The sequence below is a fragment of the Lepeophtheirus salmonis genome, chromosome 5 (genome assembly GCF_016086655.4).
Source record: "Lepeophtheirus salmonis chromosome 5, UVic_Lsal_1.4, whole genome shotgun sequence".
Lineage (NCBI taxonomy): Eukaryota > Metazoa > Arthropoda > Copepoda > Siphonostomatoida > Caligidae > Lepeophtheirus > Lepeophtheirus salmonis.
The window spans coordinates 23,203,064-23,222,367 of NC_052135.2; the positions used below are offsets into that span (position 1 = coordinate 23,203,064).

At 31.0% G+C, this 19,304-nt stretch overlaps 1 protein-coding gene across 7 annotated transcripts; it reads left to right on the forward strand.

Moving 5' to 3' along the window:
* The first annotated feature begins 10,763 nt into the window (after positions 1 to 10,763).
* NAT1 (N-acetyltransferase 1) lies at positions 10,764 to 18,242 on the forward strand. Of its 7 annotated transcripts, none has more exons than XM_071888430.1 (8): positions 10,764 to 10,952; positions 13,698 to 14,209; positions 14,271 to 14,381; positions 14,436 to 14,590; positions 14,987 to 15,260; positions 15,466 to 15,778; positions 15,839 to 17,739; positions 17,804 to 18,242. In XM_071888430.1, the coding sequence occupies exons 4-8, from the start codon at positions 14,475 to 14,477 to the stop codon at positions 17,870 to 17,872; spliced, it is 2,673 nt and encodes an 890-aa protein (XP_071744531.1). In that variant the 5' UTR covers positions 10,764 to 10,952; positions 13,698 to 14,209; positions 14,271 to 14,381; positions 14,436 to 14,474; the 3' UTR covers positions 17,873 to 18,242. The 7 variants fall into 7 exon arrangements, with proteins under 7 accessions (XP_071744531.1, XP_040569175.1, XP_071744526.1 ...); XM_040713241.2 differs by lacking the exon at positions 10,764 to 10,952 and adding an exon at positions 12,609 to 12,673; XM_071888425.1 differs by lacking the exon at positions 10,764 to 10,952 and adding an exon at positions 12,668 to 12,912.
* The last annotated feature ends 1,062 nt before the right edge of the window (positions 18,243 to 19,304 follow it).

The window sequence follows — 19,304 nt, forward strand, 5'->3', positions numbered from 1 at the left end:
CCGAACTAAAGCATAAAGAAAGGGGCTCTTCTTATATAATATAGCCTTGACCTCATTTTTTTGTGTTAAAAGTTCCCTCCTACCATCCACGAAAGCACTCTTGACCCACATTTTTTTAAGTTAGTCCCATCTGTTGAAAACTGTTTTCTTACTGTAAATATATAGATGTTGCATACATACAATATACTCATAATAATATATGAATAATATAAACATTTCCTTCAATTAAATTGTAAAGTGAATCCGCTTTGTTAATTGAAATATATGTATTCTACACTGTCTATAACATAATATTGTGTACAAAGTGTTATATATCTCATATTTTCCATTCAATTTGGTAATATCATTGTTAATAAGAAATTGAAATTGTTTCAAACTACAGTTTTGTAACTATAGGGGAGAGGGCTTAACCCAGTAGTTGGAATTTTTTTGTCAAATTTGCTGAAAATAAATTGTTTTTTGTCTTTTTTTGTTGTTATTACAATTGTGAAATTTGAAATTTCGAAGTTTCTGTATTCTAAATTTTGTCACCCCTAAAAAATATTTTTGTCAAATTACTTGCAAGAATTATAACAACCCAATTTTTTTTTCTAAAAAAAAGTTATTTTTCACTTTGTTTAATTTTTTTATTTGTCAAATTTGGCATTTATAGATAAACATTCTGTCAAAATTGTCAAAGATTTGTCAAAAATGATATGATATTTGTAACAATGTTCACAATTTTGTAACACACATGACGTCATCAACAAATCATCTGTAGAATCGTTCTAGACAGAATTTTGAATGCGAACCGATCAAAACAAAATTTTAAATCAGATCGATCCAGACAGACCGAATCTAGTACGAATTTTTCTTTCAGATCGATTCAGACCAAACTTCTTTAAATGACCTAACTAGTTCGGTCTACTAAAAATCATAATGATCTATGATTTTTTGAACGAAATTCAACAGTGATAAGTATTCATGTTATCATTTTCTAATACATTAATGTTGATGTAGGGATCGGAATTAAGCAGGGCTTCTGACTAGCAGATATTTTTTTTATCGAGGTAATTTGTTTTGTTATTTTTTCAAGATAAATTTTGAATGACTTTTTTTTTCTTTTTATTAGAAAATTTGACTCTTTTTGATAATCTTTTTACAATTTTACAAATTCTTTTTCAAAAAAAAAAAGTTTATTTTTTTATATGTAATGCTTATAATATTTATTTTACACAATTTCATATTGTATTAAAAAAATTGACAATATTAACTTAAATTTTTGACATTTATTATGCAAATGTATTTCAAACTTTGAACCAACAAAATTGGAACGTTTCTTCCTATAAAAGAAAAAGAAAAAAATGAAAAATTTATTAAAGATTTGAAAAGAACTCTGTCTTTACATAAAATATTTTTAAATTTGCTAACAAAATTTTTGTCAAAGCCTCTCTCACTCCTGTAGACGCGGCCATGATACTTTTGTAAGCTACACATGACTACTTCTAGGGTTATTATACTTTGATTTCCAAAAAAGAGGATGTTTAAAGAATTGCAACTATTATTGAATTTTCTTTTTTTAGAAACGGTTATTTTGTTAAGTTTTTGAATATTGTTTTTTTTATTTATTTACAAAACATATTTTGGATTTTTGTCTGTCCTTAATTTAAAATATTTTTTCTATTATTGAAATGTACATTTTTCTTTCATAATACTATGTATTTTTTGAATTTCTAAAAAAGTATTTAGACATCAACTAAAAAAAAGACAAGCCCTGGGAGAAGGGGACAACTGATTACCCTACACTTAACCCTTGACAAACAATCTACTCTAGAACGACATTTGTGAACCAAATGACGTGGAATAAACAAAATAAATTTTTGTTCGCGCATATCTATAAGCTTAAGGGGGAAATACACATTTTAAAGAAACATAAAAAAAACTAAGATAATAATATATACAATGTAAGGTGCGTCAACATAAAAACAATCTTGAACAAAAATCAACAAAAGGGCGAAGTCCAAATTTATTTGTTTACCTAATATAGGAATACATACAGCCCATACAAAAATGGTCCTTCATGCACGCATTTTGATTTGAAAATCTATTAAATGTCGGAAAAATGGAAATTTTGATGTTTTTTCTTTAAAATTATCGATTTGAATCCAGTTACAGGATTTTGATTATATTAAGTATTATAGATAAAAAACATAGTTTGCAACAATATTTTTTACAATTTTTCTCTAACTTACTTCAAAGGTTGAGTATTTTAGTTCCCAGCATGTTGCTAATAAATAAATATTATTTTTGGTACTGCTTATAACTTCAGACTTTCTCTTGATTTTTACTACTCAAATCTCGTTTTTGATACAAAGTGTCTAATATACTATAAGATAATATAATTACTAAATATACTTTTTTTGTTCATTTATGCCAAATAAGACAGCCTATTTTATCAATTTATAATTTTTTTCAAAACAAAAGCAAGCTAGAGTGATTTTTTTTTTTGATGATTACAAAAACTGTCAATTAAACTTTTAAAAACCCGACCTTTTATTTTTTAATATTACTTTAATTGGTTAGATGAAGTTGCACTGATTAAGTATTAGTAAACATTATAGTATTACAATTACTCCATCTAACCTAGGAATCTTTTGGTGATATCCATATACTTGAAGTAGATTCCTCTTATTTAGAGGAATAAAATGCAAAATAAAAAATATCCGGCGATACCAAATTCCCAACTTCTGCCATTTCAGTACAGTCTAATATAAATAATTGCATACAAATGTATCACTTCACAGTTCAAGTTCATAGTCAAATTTCTGTTAACTTATTCCTTATCATTTAGTTCTAAATTTAGCCATGCCTTAGGAAATAGAATACTTTTGACAACATAACACTCTCACTTATACACAATGTACATAACATATTGTAAATATTCTTAACGATAAGTGTAGTAATTATAAACTCTATTGACATGGCAAAATGATTTGTTGCTAAACCAAATTATGCTAAGCGTTACTCAAGTCCCTTTCTCTTATATATATATATTTATTAGCTTCCTTTTGGATAGAATTACACTGCTTTAGTAACAATAGTTCCAAGACGATGTTAGCAAGAGCAGCTATACATCGAATAAAATTATTGGGATAATAATTATATGCATATTTCTAAGCTTTTCTACCTAAAAACAAAAGCAAGCTAGAATGATTCTTTTTTCAAAATTGAGTATGGATTAGTTTTGTTTCCATCGAGAAATTATCGTCCATTTCTATCAACAAATTATTCTTGGTAACCATTTGAGTGCACTGCAAATGGCATTCGAAGTAGTGAAAATTGATTTTTATAATTAAAGAATGATAAATCAACAGATTTTATTTGAAAAATCTGTTCGGAGCCTTTTAAATCAAATAAAAACTATTTCTAAACTAGTTCTAATCTATAACTAAAACTCTTGGGTATCTTGTCTCTTTCCACAAATTTGAATAATAAGCCTATAATTGACTCAAATATGTCTATAAATATTAGGTTGTATCTATTTATAAAGTTAAAAAAATAATATATATATTTTTCCTACTTTTTGTTCAAGATTGTTTTTATATCGATACACACCAAATGACAATTTAACTTGAATGATATCTAATATTGTAGGCCAATGTATAGATTAGGGTCTGTATAAGACTGAGACAATTATAAAAAATGGGGATTCGTGATTATTCGAAGACGAAGGGCAATCCACCTCTATACTAAAATATGAAGGTGTTTATTTCTCTCAATGATCAGTATGAATAGGCATTTCGTAGACAGTGAGGAGAAAGACAGACCAAGACTTATGGTTTACTGAATTAAGACTCTTGTTAGGATCAGCTGTCTGTTATAGGATTTCTGATACAGAGTCGTCCGCAAGGTGTTTTGTTATTTTGGGAATTGGGGAGGAGGCTAGTTCCTTAAATTCATAACATGATTATTTTTTAGTCTCTACAAATAACAAAAAAGACACTAACAGTTTTATTTTTTCTAAACATAAACCTGTTAATTTTCTCTACGTTTCACCCATCTCTACTGATCAGTAAGGCTGACTTCATTACTAATCACAAATCAATAATAATACGTTCCGATGGAATGACTAGGAATATTATACAATTTTTTTAGAGCAAGGCCACTCAACTCTAATGAGCAAAGGTTAAAATCGACAAGTCCCTCCAATGCATACATAAGTCTGGAAATCGGCAACCAGGAACTCCATTTTATTTAACTATATTTTATCATCTTTGGACTTTGAGCCATACAATACTCAGAAGGTCCAAATTTCGGACCGTAAATCACCAGTTAAGTAGTCTTGTAAGTAGTTATATATAGCCTTACCTGTTGTTTACCACGATTAAACTGGGTTTTCTGATTGGTCCAGATTCTTATTTCAAAATATCCAACTACATATTTCAATTTCAATAGTATCTATTGTAAATTTGTTGGTAAATCATTATCCTTTAGTCAAAAGGTGCCCCAATTTTTTCTTTTTCGATTTTATTGTTCCATAAAAAAATTGATATGGAACCGATTCCTCTGACATAGTAATCCATTCTTAGGGATGTGAATAATGGCTAAAATAAAGTGAGCGTAAAAGGTCCCTAAGAGAATGTCATAAAAATATTGTCAACTTTAGAGACGAAAATTTAGATTGTAACGTAATGCCAAAAGTTCGGAATTAGGTATCGCAGGATATGTTTTTTTTATTCATCTAAACAAGAAAATAACTTTCAATCCTCTAAAAAAAGATACATCATGAATGCGTTTTGATTTGAAAATCTGTAAAATTTTGAAAAAAATGATTTTTTTCATATTCTTCCTTTAAAATTATTAAGTTGAATTGGGATTGATAATTTTTAATAAATTAAGTATAAAAATTAGAACTATATCTGTCAACAATTTTAACAAGATTTCCCTAAATTGCCTCATGTTATGAGTATTTAAGTTCTAAAGATGTTGCAAGTAAATAAATATACTCTTTTAATACCGCGTATTACTCGCAGATAATTTGATGTATTTCTTCATTTTTACAACTAAAATCTCGATTTTTATACAAATTGTAAAATATACTATTATCAAATAAACTTCCATGGTTCAAACTTTTTAGCCAGTTATCCTACTATGTAGCCAAGTCCTTGAATACCACGGTTCAAGGCAGAAAAGGAAGATTATGTTGATACTTCGTCTTCCAAATTAGGATGTAAGACTAATTTAGCTGCTAATATTAAAGCATCATCATATTCTTCCTAATCTATTTTTGGCTCATTCACTTCTTGTTCAAGTCCTTAATTAAATAACCCAAGAAGTTATCGTTTTTTATCTTCAATTTGAACTACTGATGATCCAAGGATAACTAATCGGAATCAATTTATACAATCAACACTAGTTGGATGATCATTGGAGACTCCAAGGGCCCTCAAACGCGAGAAAAAAGTTTTCCGAGTAATCCTGATTCAACTGCGAAGTAAGGATGTATTTTATTCCAGATGATTCCCTCAAATCTTCGATTAATTTTTCCAAAAGGGATATGGAAATCAAAAAATCCATGACGGAAAGGAAAAATGGATTTTTCTTTACCAATTCCCCAGACATTATTTATTGTTTCCTTCCTCTTGTTGAGGATCTCTTCCTGTCTCTTTGATACCTTCTGGTACAGATTTTTCTTTTGAAGAGAAATAACTCTTTTTTGAAGCCTACTTATTTACAAAAGTAATTTTTTCTTCTCTTTCCTCCAATTAAGATATTATTCCCCTTAAATATTAGGCTGAACTAGCACATTTTGTAAATTTTTTCTGATGAATGTTCAACGGTCCATAGCTTCATTATGTTTCTTTCTCAATTTATTTGGCCCATAAAACATACAAAAATGCAACAATAGACACGTACAGGTTAATGAAACTTTTGCAGTTGTTTATCCTTACAGAGTGCCTCTATGTTCAGTTTCACTTTTGAAATAGCGTGGTACAACTCAAATTCAAGGTAAATCAGGCGGTTTCACATCTCTACCAGGTTTATTTGGCTACGTTATAGAGAACGTCATTGCAATCTCACTTATTCGCGCCATACATTGGTAAACCGTTGGGGTGCTGCCAGTCTTGAACCTACCTCGCTTTTTCAATCGCAACATCATCACAATCTACACACACTAAATAAAATAACCATAAGAATATATACCTGTAAGAGTAATATATTAATAACGGGAGCTCTGTTACACCAAGGAAAGATTTGACAGGAGTGGATTTGCAGGGAGCCGCTGTTGACATTTCTAACTCAACAATATTGTTATTTTTACCCGAACATTACAATACCTTATGCATTGGTTGTTTTTGTTATTAAAATAGTCTGAAAATGGTTATGTTTTGAAATTTGGTTGAAAATTTGGAGAAATTGGTTGAAATTGGTGAAATTTCGAAGTATGGTTTCTTCTGTCCGACCAGTCATTTCCCACTTGGCAACTTTGTCATTCCCCCACCGGCTAAGAACCACTGCTCTAAAAGAAGAATTGTCGCCTAGCTTTGGTATAAATTGATTTAAAAATGTATAATAAAATGAATGTATATGAATTCATTATTATAATATTTTCCCAACACTGATGCTATTTTATATGTAGAAGGTTCTCATCTTTTAATTCATTTTATCTCTTAAAAATGATAAAAAAGGAAGTTAATTTTAACAGGGGTGTTAATTCAGCAATACTGAGTAATACCATATATCTTGCTCCTGCCTTCTCCTCGCGCTCTTACAAAAACCCATCTCTACTAATAAGAGCATTCATTTTTTTGCTTTTACCAACATATGCATTTTATTAAATTAATGTTCACCTCAATTTAGCCAATATTCACATCTCTATTTATTATCGAACTCAAAATAGAAATCTCAATTTGTTTTTGTCTTTTTTTGTTTTGAAAACTTTAGATAAGGAACAAATGATTTCTATAATAATTTTCTATTAATTAAATTGTCATATTCTCTCCGGGATGACTTAATTTTTTTATAACGATTAATTCGCAAAATATTATAAAACTTAGACAATTATATATATTTTTCATTAAAAAAGAAAAACATTTGTCAATATTTTCAACAAATTTAAAAAAACTTATCAAGGTACTGCATGTAACTTGAAGTACATAAATTATTCTTCCTTTCTATTCTAAATTAATTAGATTGTTCAAGAATATAATACATTATTAGGCTTAAGGGCCAGATGAAAACCTCTCACGGGCCAGGGTCTGCCGACCACCGTTATACAAAATAATATTCGAATAAAATATTCTCTTTAATATAGGTTGATCATATTTTATAAATAAAGGACACTTGTCCCAATCAGTCACGGTTTTAGGCTTAAATATTTTTTGTATTTTAGTTAGTATCTAAAATATTAATAAATTTTGATTTCTGTTGATTTCAGATCTTGTTTAACACTTTCCTTATTTTAATATGACTTATAATTGAGTCGAATGAAAATCGATTTAATCTAGAAAAATTATATAAAGTCCCCGCCGGCTTCGAACAGGGAGTAAAAGAACATGTCTAGGAGAAAGAAGACGCTTGGTCATTTAGGGATGTAAATATTGGCTAAATTGCAGAAAGCATAAAAACCTTGCCTGAGAAAATGTTATGAAAAGGTAATTTTGAGAGACGTCATATATGCCAACAAAGATCAGTTATCCCTTCAGATGTGAAATTATCTAAATTCTCATGAATGTAAATCAAAAAGAAAAGTATATGTTTTGGGTTCTTTGATAACCGACATGTACATATCTTCTGACAGTGATCACTATAAAAACAATAGTGAACCTTAGTCGTAAATAATTTTGAATGTTCAAAATAGGGATAAATAATTAATAAGAGCACATATCATGCAGACTTTTTTAAATGTATGCTCAGAAGTATTTCGACAATTTGTACATCCCTAGTGATCACTATAAACTATAGTGCCCTTGCACGCTGATTCGTTAGAATCTTCAAAAAAGGGGGAAGTTATTAATTAATAATATGAACATTCATATTTTGCTCATAACAAAATATACTCTTTTTCATAATTTAGACTGGACATAATTAAGCCAATTTTCACATCCCTCATTCAAATACAATACAGATTCTTGTTTTGGGCGTTAAATATTGCTTATTTGATAGCTTTTGATGTTTTTGTCATACATGAACATCGAACATAAAATATATTATCTATAGGCTCATGTGATACAAATTGGGCAACCTAATGCTTAGATAACATTTTTTACATTATTTCAATTAAATTATGCCAAATATTGTTTACATAAACCTTTTGCAGAAAGTATTTTGTAAGAATGTATTTAGGTAATTCCATTCCTTAATATGTATGGGTCATTAAATATTTTACTTTTTAAACCCATAACTTGAAGGATGCATCAAGGTCATTTGAGTTGATCCAAGAAACACATTTCAATAATCATTGTGTTTCTAAACAAAATTATAACCAATCAAATGATTCCAAATGATGTACTAATGATTAAAAATTGGCAAAAGTCCCAAACAGTATTACATAATTATTATTTTATATTATCATTTCACATATTGTATCAATATATGAAGAGTATGCAATTATGAAGTAGTGTAAGAAATTTGTCCCCAAAATCGTAATATTAATGCATAACATGAAACGTCATTCAGCATGCATGACTAGCACAAAACGCTTATTTTCCTTCGTTTAGCATATTGTCTGCTAGCCGGCTTTGACATATTGACTATTGTATAGATATACATACACTATACAGCCTTAACTAGCATATCCACTGTTCTTATATTATTTAAATGACGTCATTATCTTTTGATACTTGCTTTGTCTAGCTATATACATTTTTGTTTAAATGATGAAAATTATATAATTTAGCGGGGGGTTATATAATAACTAAATACATCTTTCGTAGTATTCTTTATCATTCGAATTTATGTTTAACTTGAGTGTGATTATTCTTTGAATCTAGTTGATGTTCCTTGAGTAATACACACTTAAAAGGCAGCACAAAAGTTCGTACTACGACGTAACTTTGTTTTTTCTTTGTGTCCGTATCATCATCTTCTTTTTCAAATAATATAAAATGTATTATATGATAGTTATGTAAAAGTTATATCCTGTAGAAGCAAATTGTACGTACAAGTTGCTACCAAAAAAATAAAATTAAAAAAATGAAGCAATTAGATTACTTGTGAGGAAGATAATCTAAAATTGAATTAAAATATAATTGTATATTCTGTTATTAAAATCATCAATGTTGCAATCAAATAATATGTTCAATGCAGAGGCCTAAGAAAAGGGAAGTGGAGGGTGCCTCCTCCCCACAAAAATTCAATCATATAGTGTTTTTATATGTTGTATTAATGACTATGAACTGTCAAATATATTCCTATAGCCTGCATTGGTAGCTGGTGGGAGCAAGAGACGGGTGACAGATTTGTACGCCCCCTTTTCATAATTTCTTCTATTGACGGTCTAATTGTAACATGTGCAAAATCGCAACTTGTACACCACATGTTATATATTATATGAGCGACACACATGTACATTGTACAATACATAACATTGTATATGTACAATACTAAATGCCTAGCTTTAAAAACAAAGAAATTATAAAAAACTCTATGTTTAGCAGCTCTCCGATTGTGTTCTCCTCCTTCTTTTTAGAAGACTACACTCCATGATGTCGTCGATGACAAATATTGGAGATGATATTGATGTATATATATATTAGGGTGATGCAATTGCTTCTGAAATTAGAAATCCTTTTCAGAAGTTGCAGATCCTAATTTTGGTAGTGCAGCTAGGTAAGTAGAACATAAATACAAAATTCTAGGAAATTTGGTTAATTTTTATCCCTTGCACAATTGCAATTTCTAAACGCGTATAAAGCAAAACGTTTTGTTGTCTATTATTTTTAAAACAAGTATCTTTTGCAAAGATTCCTGGTCTTTTTTTGACATCATGAGGCTAGAAAAACCTTCTTGGAGAAACCAGTTGAAAAATGGGAATCAAATCCTGGCTTTTGTATAAGCAAAGAGATCATCTATAACTTGTCTGTAGTTAACGGTGGAGCAGAAAAAGGGGTAAAGATAGTGCAATACTTTTTGGGTCAAGCTAGAAAAGAGGGAAACTTACAGAACAATCTTTTGATAGAACGATAGATCTTTCCTCCCAAAATAAAAAAAAACAGAAATCAAGAAAAAAGTAGTTGGTATTAAAAAAATGACGAATGATCTATTTATATGTGTTAAGTAGTTACTAATTTAATTATAAATTTATATTATTATATGAGGATGAAAATTATTATTAAAAAAGAAAATAATTAAGAAGGAAAAACTATTATGTTTTTTCTTTTCTTCTTAACTGAAGTTAAATAATGTCTTCTTTATTTAATAAACGGGCAAGGCGTGATCAATGATCACATATTCCTTGATACAACCAAGGAAAGTAGAGTGTCCAAAAAATTATAAAACAAGATCATCTATATTTTATCATAGAAATATTTTACTTTATAATTGTTTTTCAAACAACGCATAGCAGAAAAGTTTTGCTTCTTGCGGGTTTAAAAATTACAATTATACAAGAGGTAAACGCAAGTCAAATTAAGATTTTTTTTTGTATTTGTGTTCAACTTACCTGAATGCAGTGCCAAAATTTAGGTCTGCTGATTCTGAACATGTTAAAGGCAATTGCACCACCCTAATATATATGTAACTTGTATGTACAAAAAGATACATAAAACAACTATGTATCTTTTAGTTACATATATTTAATTCACAATATGCCTTTTGATACTTTTGCAAGAATGATGTTTTATAAGTTATCCTTCATCAATATGAGTTGCAGATGTGCCTTGATACTCATGCTTGCTACAAAAACAACAACAAAGATAATGCCATAATGTTTACTGATTAGTGATTTTGCATCTCTTATAGTTATTGATGAAGTAAGGGTTTGATATAAAAATAATTATTATTTCTCTTCAAACGAATTTAATATAAATAAAATTCACCCAAAGGGGAAAATGAATCCTCATAATTCATAATTATTATTACTTTGAGATATTATTGGCTTACATCACCCCTCCTCCCAATAGATTTTGATTAAAAATTCAAAAAGTCGAATTAGGTGTGCAATTTACTAAGAAATCCTTATTAAATCAACTTTGAGGGAGAAACTACGAAGGAACTCCCTTTACCTTTCTTTCATATCGCTTATAATTAAATCCCCGTAATCATCTGGACCATCTGTTCTATTTTTAAGGCTTTAATAATATTACATACTATATAGAATAAGCTGATATACATATTTTTTTAATTTTATGTACTACTAACCAAGAGGATTATAAAAGTCTTAATAACAAACAATAAATGCTTCAATATCAAGAAAATATTGGCTATATTAATATTTAATATATTTTCAAATAAAGGAATCTTCATTTTTGCATCAAAAATCTTATATACATCTATTAACTCATTACAAAACATATGCAAGTATGTACATATTATTCAAGATGATTGAAGGTCATTTGTTTACTTAAATGATTGACTTGATTTGTTTTTCTCCAAAAACATGGTGTATTGCTTCTATTAATTATGAATAATTTCCCTTCCAAACTATGCCTAACAATCGATTGAGGGTTGACTTTTTGATATATAATAAGTGATGTTCCCCCTTATTATCTCAATTCTGAATACACATTCTCTGGAATATATACTATATTATTATTCTTATGTTGGTTCCTAGACCTTTGAAATGCTATATAAAAAGTAAAACATTTGAAATCAATGAATGACAAGTAATTGACGATTTTCTGTAAAAGAAAAGAAAATAATTGTATGAATGATTGGTTCTTCAACTTTTCACATGGTTATATGAGAGAAATATTCCCTTCATGCCGAAATGCTTGTTTAAGGAGATAAAAACCCTCAGTTTCACTTCCTTTTTTTTCTTATATATAATGTATGAAGTACATAATACAGCATCGGGATTTATGTATTTTCATGAAAACGTAGCTAGACATTCTTATAAGATTGAGGTAACTGTCATTCATAAAACATCATGGCTGCTTCTGCATGTTTTAACGCTAGACAAATTATTATAATCAACCAAGGCAACAAAAGCAACTTATGCAGATAAAAAATAGTACAAAGGAATATTTTTCAACAACTATGAAACAACATATATTAGCATCCTTAAAGAATCCTATGAACAAAATATCCAACAAATTTCCGAGTTCGGAATCAATCAATAATTTTCTTAATCAATCTTACTACATGCTTTGCCAATTTCAGCCTTCCAGCCTTCATTATACCTGCCTCACAACGGAAGGAAATGCCACCCTCGTCATGAATATTTTTTTAGTGATACAACGTGCTTCATGCAAAAATTTATAGCATTGTATATATGAAAAAAGACTGGAATAAATGATGTTTCCAGCCTCTTTATTATTTTAAATTTGTAAAAAACTATTGTAGTATTTACAAATTTAGAAATTGTACTTTGACCGTTGTATTCCTAAGATTAAAAGAAGTAAAGGGATTTACTCGCTCTCCTTCTCTCTCTTTCTCCTCCTTCTTCTCCTTTTCTCTCTCTCTTTCTCCCTTCCTTCGCTTAGCTTTTCCCGTTTTTTTCTGTATGTGGTTCAGTCCTCTTGGAAGTGTAGCCGTAAGTACCTCTCCTTGTTCCCTAACAATTTTTTTCTCGTTAAGTCTGTCTGTGTGTCTTTGTCCCTTACTCTCCCTTCCCCACCTCTCTCTCTTTTTCTGTTCCTCTCTTTCTCTTCCTGTCTTTCCTTAACTATTCTGCTCTTCAACATTATTAGTCATTGAATTGACGAAAGATCTAATTAAGTGCGTCACTCAAGTGTCTTCAATATCTGTTTTGACTCATTGAATTTAGCAATGGTATATTTGACGTGATTTCTTACTCTGGAACTTAATTTTGCTAAATTGAGGGAGTTGTAGGAGCTGTAACTGGGGTAGATTCCTCCTCCTTTGACTGTTGTACAAACTGAGCCCCCACGGGGGAGATTCCCATAATTGGGACGAGCATTGTTTTTATGCTATTTGTGTATATTAATGTTGGGATGAATGTCTGCCTCTGGTAGGGATTTTTTTCTTTCCAAACGTGGGGTATTTTCTGAGTTGCGGTGGTGGGTGTGAGAACTGATTTTGTAGTGGGGAGATGTAAAGTGAGTCAAAGAGTCTGAGGGAGACTCCTTTTTGTAGCGTCTTCAGTTCCTATGCTAGGAGTAAGGATGAGTGTAATTGGAAAAGAAAAGTATGAGGCGAATTACTATCCAGGGAAAAATGAAAGTGCTCCTCCCTCTTTAATACTTGGGAATTTTCAAAATGAGGAACAATAAGAAATATTGTACTTTGATATCCCTAGCCTAGTTGTATCATTCCTGACCTTGGTTGGGATGATTTTATTGAGTGACCTAGTTTTCGCTTTCCTTAGTGGAATGAGGTTGGTTGCTCCTTGCGACTTTCCTCTGAAGTGGGCTTTCCCTCTTGTGCTCAAGTACTCCTTTCCCAGGCTGAAAGGGACTGGAACTAAATGGAAAAGAGCTCCTTTTTATTTGTTTGTTTTTCTATTGCCCCTCTATTGAGTTGTTAACTCGAATCCTTAGCCCCTCTTGATGGATTCACTTCTTTATTCTTATTCTAACTTTTTCTTTTCTTTTTAGTTCAAACAATACTATTGTTGAGGCTTGACTCGAAAGTTAGTGAGGAGAGGAAGTAAGACTGATCCAAGAGTTATTCTCTGTCAGTCCTAGTGACAAAGACACTTTGTTTGTATCCTCGCTCTATTGAGACGGATTACGCTTGCTCCACAGTTACAACTATTCTACATCCAACTTATTTTATTCAACGAAAAATTCCTTCTTTGTATCCCAATAACGCCGGGCGGAAAGTCGCCGTTCCAAAACTTTCTTCCTTCGTAGACCCCGAAGCCAGCATCACGGCCAGTCTGGTTTATCAGGGGGGTGCGAATTCTCGTCAAGGTAACGGCTCTAGCGGATCGGCGATACCTCCCCCCGGGTCTTATTCCGCAGCCGAAGCAGGAAGTTCTACAACGACGACATTGTCGACGTCAGCTCCTCCTAGCAATGCACCTAGAAGATGGGTTCCTCCTTCAGCCCAGAGACGAGATACAGCGCAGTCCCAGAGTGATCGTTATGACTACATCTTTCGGCGGGTTAGTTTGTACATACGCCACTCTGTTATAACTCATTATTTAATACTGACTTTTGAAATAGGTCCGTGGGATCCTTAATAAGCTTACTCCGGAAAAGTTCGAAAAGCTAATTGAAGAGATTGTCAATTTAAATATAGATTCAACAGATATTATTAAAGGTGTAATTTTATTGGTAAGTTTTGAATAGCTCTCCCTATATTCGTGTTATATTCAATTTTTATTCTAGATTTTTGAAAAGAGTCTAGATGAGCCGAAATATTCGTCAATGTATGCACAGCTGTGTAAACGGCTAAATGACTGCATACTTGTATCTGAACCAGACGGAACTCGTACTTTTAAACGTCTCTTGTTAAATAGTTGTAGGGAAGAATTCGAAAATCGGTAAGCCCCTTTGTTTCATTTATCTTTTTTTTTTGACAAGAATACATTTTTTATTAGGTCGTATGTGTATCTATGTGTAATTATTATGTCAATCAGATATATATATATATATATATAAACCACAATATTTTTAAATACGACAAAAAGGAACACGAAGTTTTAATACAAGGTCAAACAACTTAATTCTTTAAATATATATTTTACGTGAGATGTGTTTCTGCCTTATGTAATCAGGTATATCCTTGAAAATAAGTGATGATTTGCATATGTGCACTTAATCATTATCTTAACTATCATTAATTATTATTTTCCATTTTTTAACTAATATATTTTAAATACTTAGTTTATTATGCTGACTGGACACACATTATTGCAATAATTATTTTGGTCTATTAGGGGTTCAACATCACAGCAAAATGAAAATTCTAATGGAAATGAGACTGATTCAGATTCCAAGTTCATGGCAAAGCGCAAAATGTTGGGCAATGTCAAATTTATCGGTGAACTTGGAAAAGTCGAGATGCTCCATGATTCTACACTCCTCAAATGTATTGAAAGACTCGTGGTCGGCAAGAAGAAGCAATCTATTTCCGACCAAGCGGAAGATCTGGAATGTTTATGTCACCTCCTGAAAACTTGTGGCAAGATTTTGGATACCAACAAGGCAAAGGTTTGTTAATACTATTATAATAGTATTGATCTTAAATATACTATTTTCTTTTGATAACTAACTTTTGTATTAAATTTATTTAAAATCCTTTTTATTTAGTTTTTCATTTGGATTTTACCTTGCCTATTATGCTCAAATTAAACGTTTCTAGTTAAGCTTTTAATATTTGTACAGATTTGAATTTTCATATTTCATTTTTCACCAGGGGATAATGGACCAATGCTTTGTTCGTCTGGCTACAATTTTAGAAAGTGGGCGAATGCCTACGCGAATACGCTTCTTGATACAAGATGTTATTGAGATGCGGAATAACAACTGGGTTCCTAGAAAAATAGGACAAACACCTGATGTTCCTAGGACCATTCAACAAATCAGAGAAGATGCATATCGGGATGGATGTGTATATTTGCCCCAAGATAATTATGCAAGTGCTCATACTTTGCCAAATGAACAACTTTTGGGGATGTTAAATCCAGTGGATGGAATGTTTTTTGAAGGAAAATCGCATTTAAGTAATGGTACGAAGACAATATTTTGTGTAATTTTTGTTATTCCTATATCCATAACTTATTCTTTAGGTAAAGATTTTTTTGGAGGATCTTCAAGCATGAGTTCTTTTTTGGATGGTCCATCCAGTCTAATTTCATATGATGATAGATATGGGAGAAGTGACTATTCCCTAGATCGTGATAAGGATGGTTCTTCATTTTCAAATAAAATGAATAGAAATGATTATGACAATCGAAGAGACAATGGTTTTTCTCTTGGGGGTCGTCGTTCTCCTGGTAACAATTACTTTGATCATGATCAACGTCGAAACAGGTTATCAGATAACAGATCTGATTATGGTGAACATAAATACATGAATAATAAAAATAAGGATTATGGAAATATGCGTTATAACAACAGTATGAATGGTGATGGACGTTACGGTGATAATCGTTACTCCAATTCATCAGATTCTAGATACCATAGATATGGAAATAGGTCTCCTCAAAACAACGGTCATGGAGATGATAGAAGATATAGAAACGACCACTCTCAATCAAGCCGTGGTTACAATAATTTATCAAATTCTTATAGGAATGACAATGGGGATATTGGAAATGGAGATATTAATGGAGGAGAAAGGCTTCCTCCTAGGTTTAAAAAAAATCTTCAGCCGGGAATGTCAAAAGATAGTGAAATGCGTCTGCGTCCACAGTCAGTCTCATCTAGCATGATATTAAAGCCCAAAACTCCAAGTATGCTTCCCAAGAGTGCTATCAGTAAAACCGATGGAAATTCTCCCTTGGGCGAAAATTCTCTTGTTGGACCGACTCCTAGTCGGATTGCTATGCAACAAAAAGAACCTATGATAATAAAGCAAGGCTCTCTAGATAAGGGCAGGAAAGATAAAAATAAAGGAAACAAAGGTCCAACTCGTGAAGAAGTATTTTCTAAAATGGACACTCTTCTTAATGATTTGTTAAACACTCATCAAAATCCCGAGACTTCTCTTGAGGCTTGGAAAGAGTTGGACGATTGGCTTCCTAGTAAAATGAATCAAACTGCTATGACTAGCATATTTAAGTCTATTGTTGCAAAAGGCGAGAAACGTAAATTAGCGTTTGACTTTATATGCTGCCTTGTAAAGGATACGTCGTGTTCCATTAATGAAACACATTGTATTGAGGCTTTGGGTCAGCTTATTTCGAGTAAACCCTCTAATCAAGATTCGTCAGATAAATCTAAGAAAGAGAATGAAATATCTGAGCTAGCTGCTTGGATAATTACGGAAGAGTTTATGTCTTTAAATGAATATTCCTGTATGGTTAAAGGGCATTATCCACTTTTCCTTTTAACATTAAATAAGCTGTTAGAGTCTCTTGGTAAAGATCGGTTAGGAGATATATTTAATGTATCCGATGTTTCTTTAATGGATCATGTTAGAGTTGATGACAGGAGTGAAGACAAAATGGTTCTCATTTTGGATGACCATGGCCTAACCTTTTTGGCGCCTCTTCTAAGTGTACGGCGTGAAATGAGTAAACTACTATCTAGTGGTTCAACAGATCCCGCAAAATTCTATCAATGGATCATTGACAGTGTACCAGAAGAGTACTATAAACAGCCGGAATTCATTCTAGCTCTTTATGGATTGGTTATTGAGAACATAGTGACACGGACAACTCTATCCCCCGATATTGACCCTACCCAATCAGTAGATAAATATCTAACTGATAAAGAAAAAGAATTGCTATCTAGTTACGGAATTGTTCTACAGCCGTTTGTGCGTGATAACTCCGAACTGCAGCTTGTTGCTGTGTATGCAATCCAAGTTTTCTGCAACTCTCGTAACTATCCTAAAGGAATGTTACTGAGATGTTTCGTCAATTTCTATGAAATGGACATTATGGATGAAAAAGCTTTTTTTAGCTGGAAAGAAGATATGAAATACAGAAGTATTTATCCTGGGAAAGAAAAAGCTTTGTTTCAGGTAGTACTTAATTATTAATTTTATTTCAATTTTTTACCTAACTTTTCTTAATTTGGATTTGTAGGTCAACTCCTGGTTTACTTGGTTAGAAGAAACTGAAACAGAAGAAGAGGATGAGGAAGAGGATGATTGAATTTTAAACTTTAATTTATAACTAAAAATAAATGCAAATCATTAAAAGACAAGGTGGATAGTGCGTCATATAGGTACCTCCTAAAACAGCTTAAATTTATATGAATGAAAACCTTTAACTATCATTCTAATATACTTACTTTTTAAATACTTTTGCAAATATTGTTCTTCAATTAAAATCTTACGACATGATTTTTTTCTTAAAAATAACCTAATTTAGGGGTAATATAATTAAAACCATTACAATAAATGATATATTGTAAAATAAAACTAGTATAAAAATTGTTTTAGTCAAATTAATTTGTACTTTTTGTAGATTTTGTGCTTTTTATTGTTTTGTATTACTAAGAAAAAAAAATTCTTTACTTCTAGAACTTGTACTCACCTTTTTCTTTTTAAGTTAAGTTGTCCTTTCTCCTCTCTATGCTATGCAGAGGATTAACAAATAATTCTTTGATTTTTTTCCATTCATGTTCCCAACTATGTCCATATGTTTCGTCCTTGATATGTTTTTTCTGATGGCTGTTTCCTTCAATTCGATAATAAACAACATTGAATCATGATTTGTAAATGCGCTAAGCTGTTGTGTTATTAACCTGTTTAATAACTTGCAGTTCTGAAAAAGTAAAAATAATATCGAGGTATGTTCTATAATTGGTGCATTAGGCGAATTTTTCTCCGTTTTTGATATAGCCAAATCTGGAAAAGTGCTGCAAATCTATGGTAGTAATCCAATGTAAATGGGAAGCTCAATTAACCTAAACTGTACTTGTTTATGTGTAGACACTTAATTTAATAACTACACTTAGTTCATTAATGGATTAGTTAAGTTGTATTCATTTCCATTTCATGAGCAAAGTAAACAATACTATGTCGACGATACGAATTTAGATATACTTCTAGGTATTTAATACAGGTTTTGCTTGTTTAAATTTTCTTTTTTTTAATGGAAGTTGGAAACAAACTTTTTCTTTTCGTATCACTGATTGTGGGACTATTTGTATAACAGGCCATATTCATGCCTGGCTAGGACGGGTCACATGTAACATAACTGGATATGACCTTATAAATAAAATCAATCAATTTTCCATTATATTATTATGATAATTTTTGTCAACTTTGAGAGCAAAATGACAAAACTTTATCTAAATAATATAATGAGAAATTGATTTATTTTATTTATAAGGTTAAACTGTGGCCAATTTAGTATCATATATTAAATTAAGGTTACAAACTACAGCTTTAATATTGGGTATTCCTATAATTGACTCAAAAATCTTTGAAATATTGGGCGGTATGTATGCCCCATTAGTTTTCGCTATTTTGTTAAGTTGACCAAAACTAAACTATATTTTCTGTACCTTCAAAAGACGCTGCCCTCCATCCGTTTAAAGTTCTTGTGTACTGAAAGTACTTCAAAAAGAGGTAAAATT

Coding starts and splice junctions, on each gene's coding strand:
- NAT1 (XM_071888430.1), top strand. CDS start 14,475: ATGTATGCACAGCTGTGTAAACGGCTAAATGACTGCATACTTGTATCT. Junction 14,591..14,986: donor AGGGAAGAATTCGAAAATCG/GTAAGCCCCTTT, acceptor TTGGTCTATTAG/GGGTTCAACATCACAGCAAA. Junction 15,779..15,838: donor AAAATCGCATTTAAGTAATG/GTACGAAGACAA, acceptor CTTATTCTTTAG/GTAAAGATTTTTTTGGAGGA.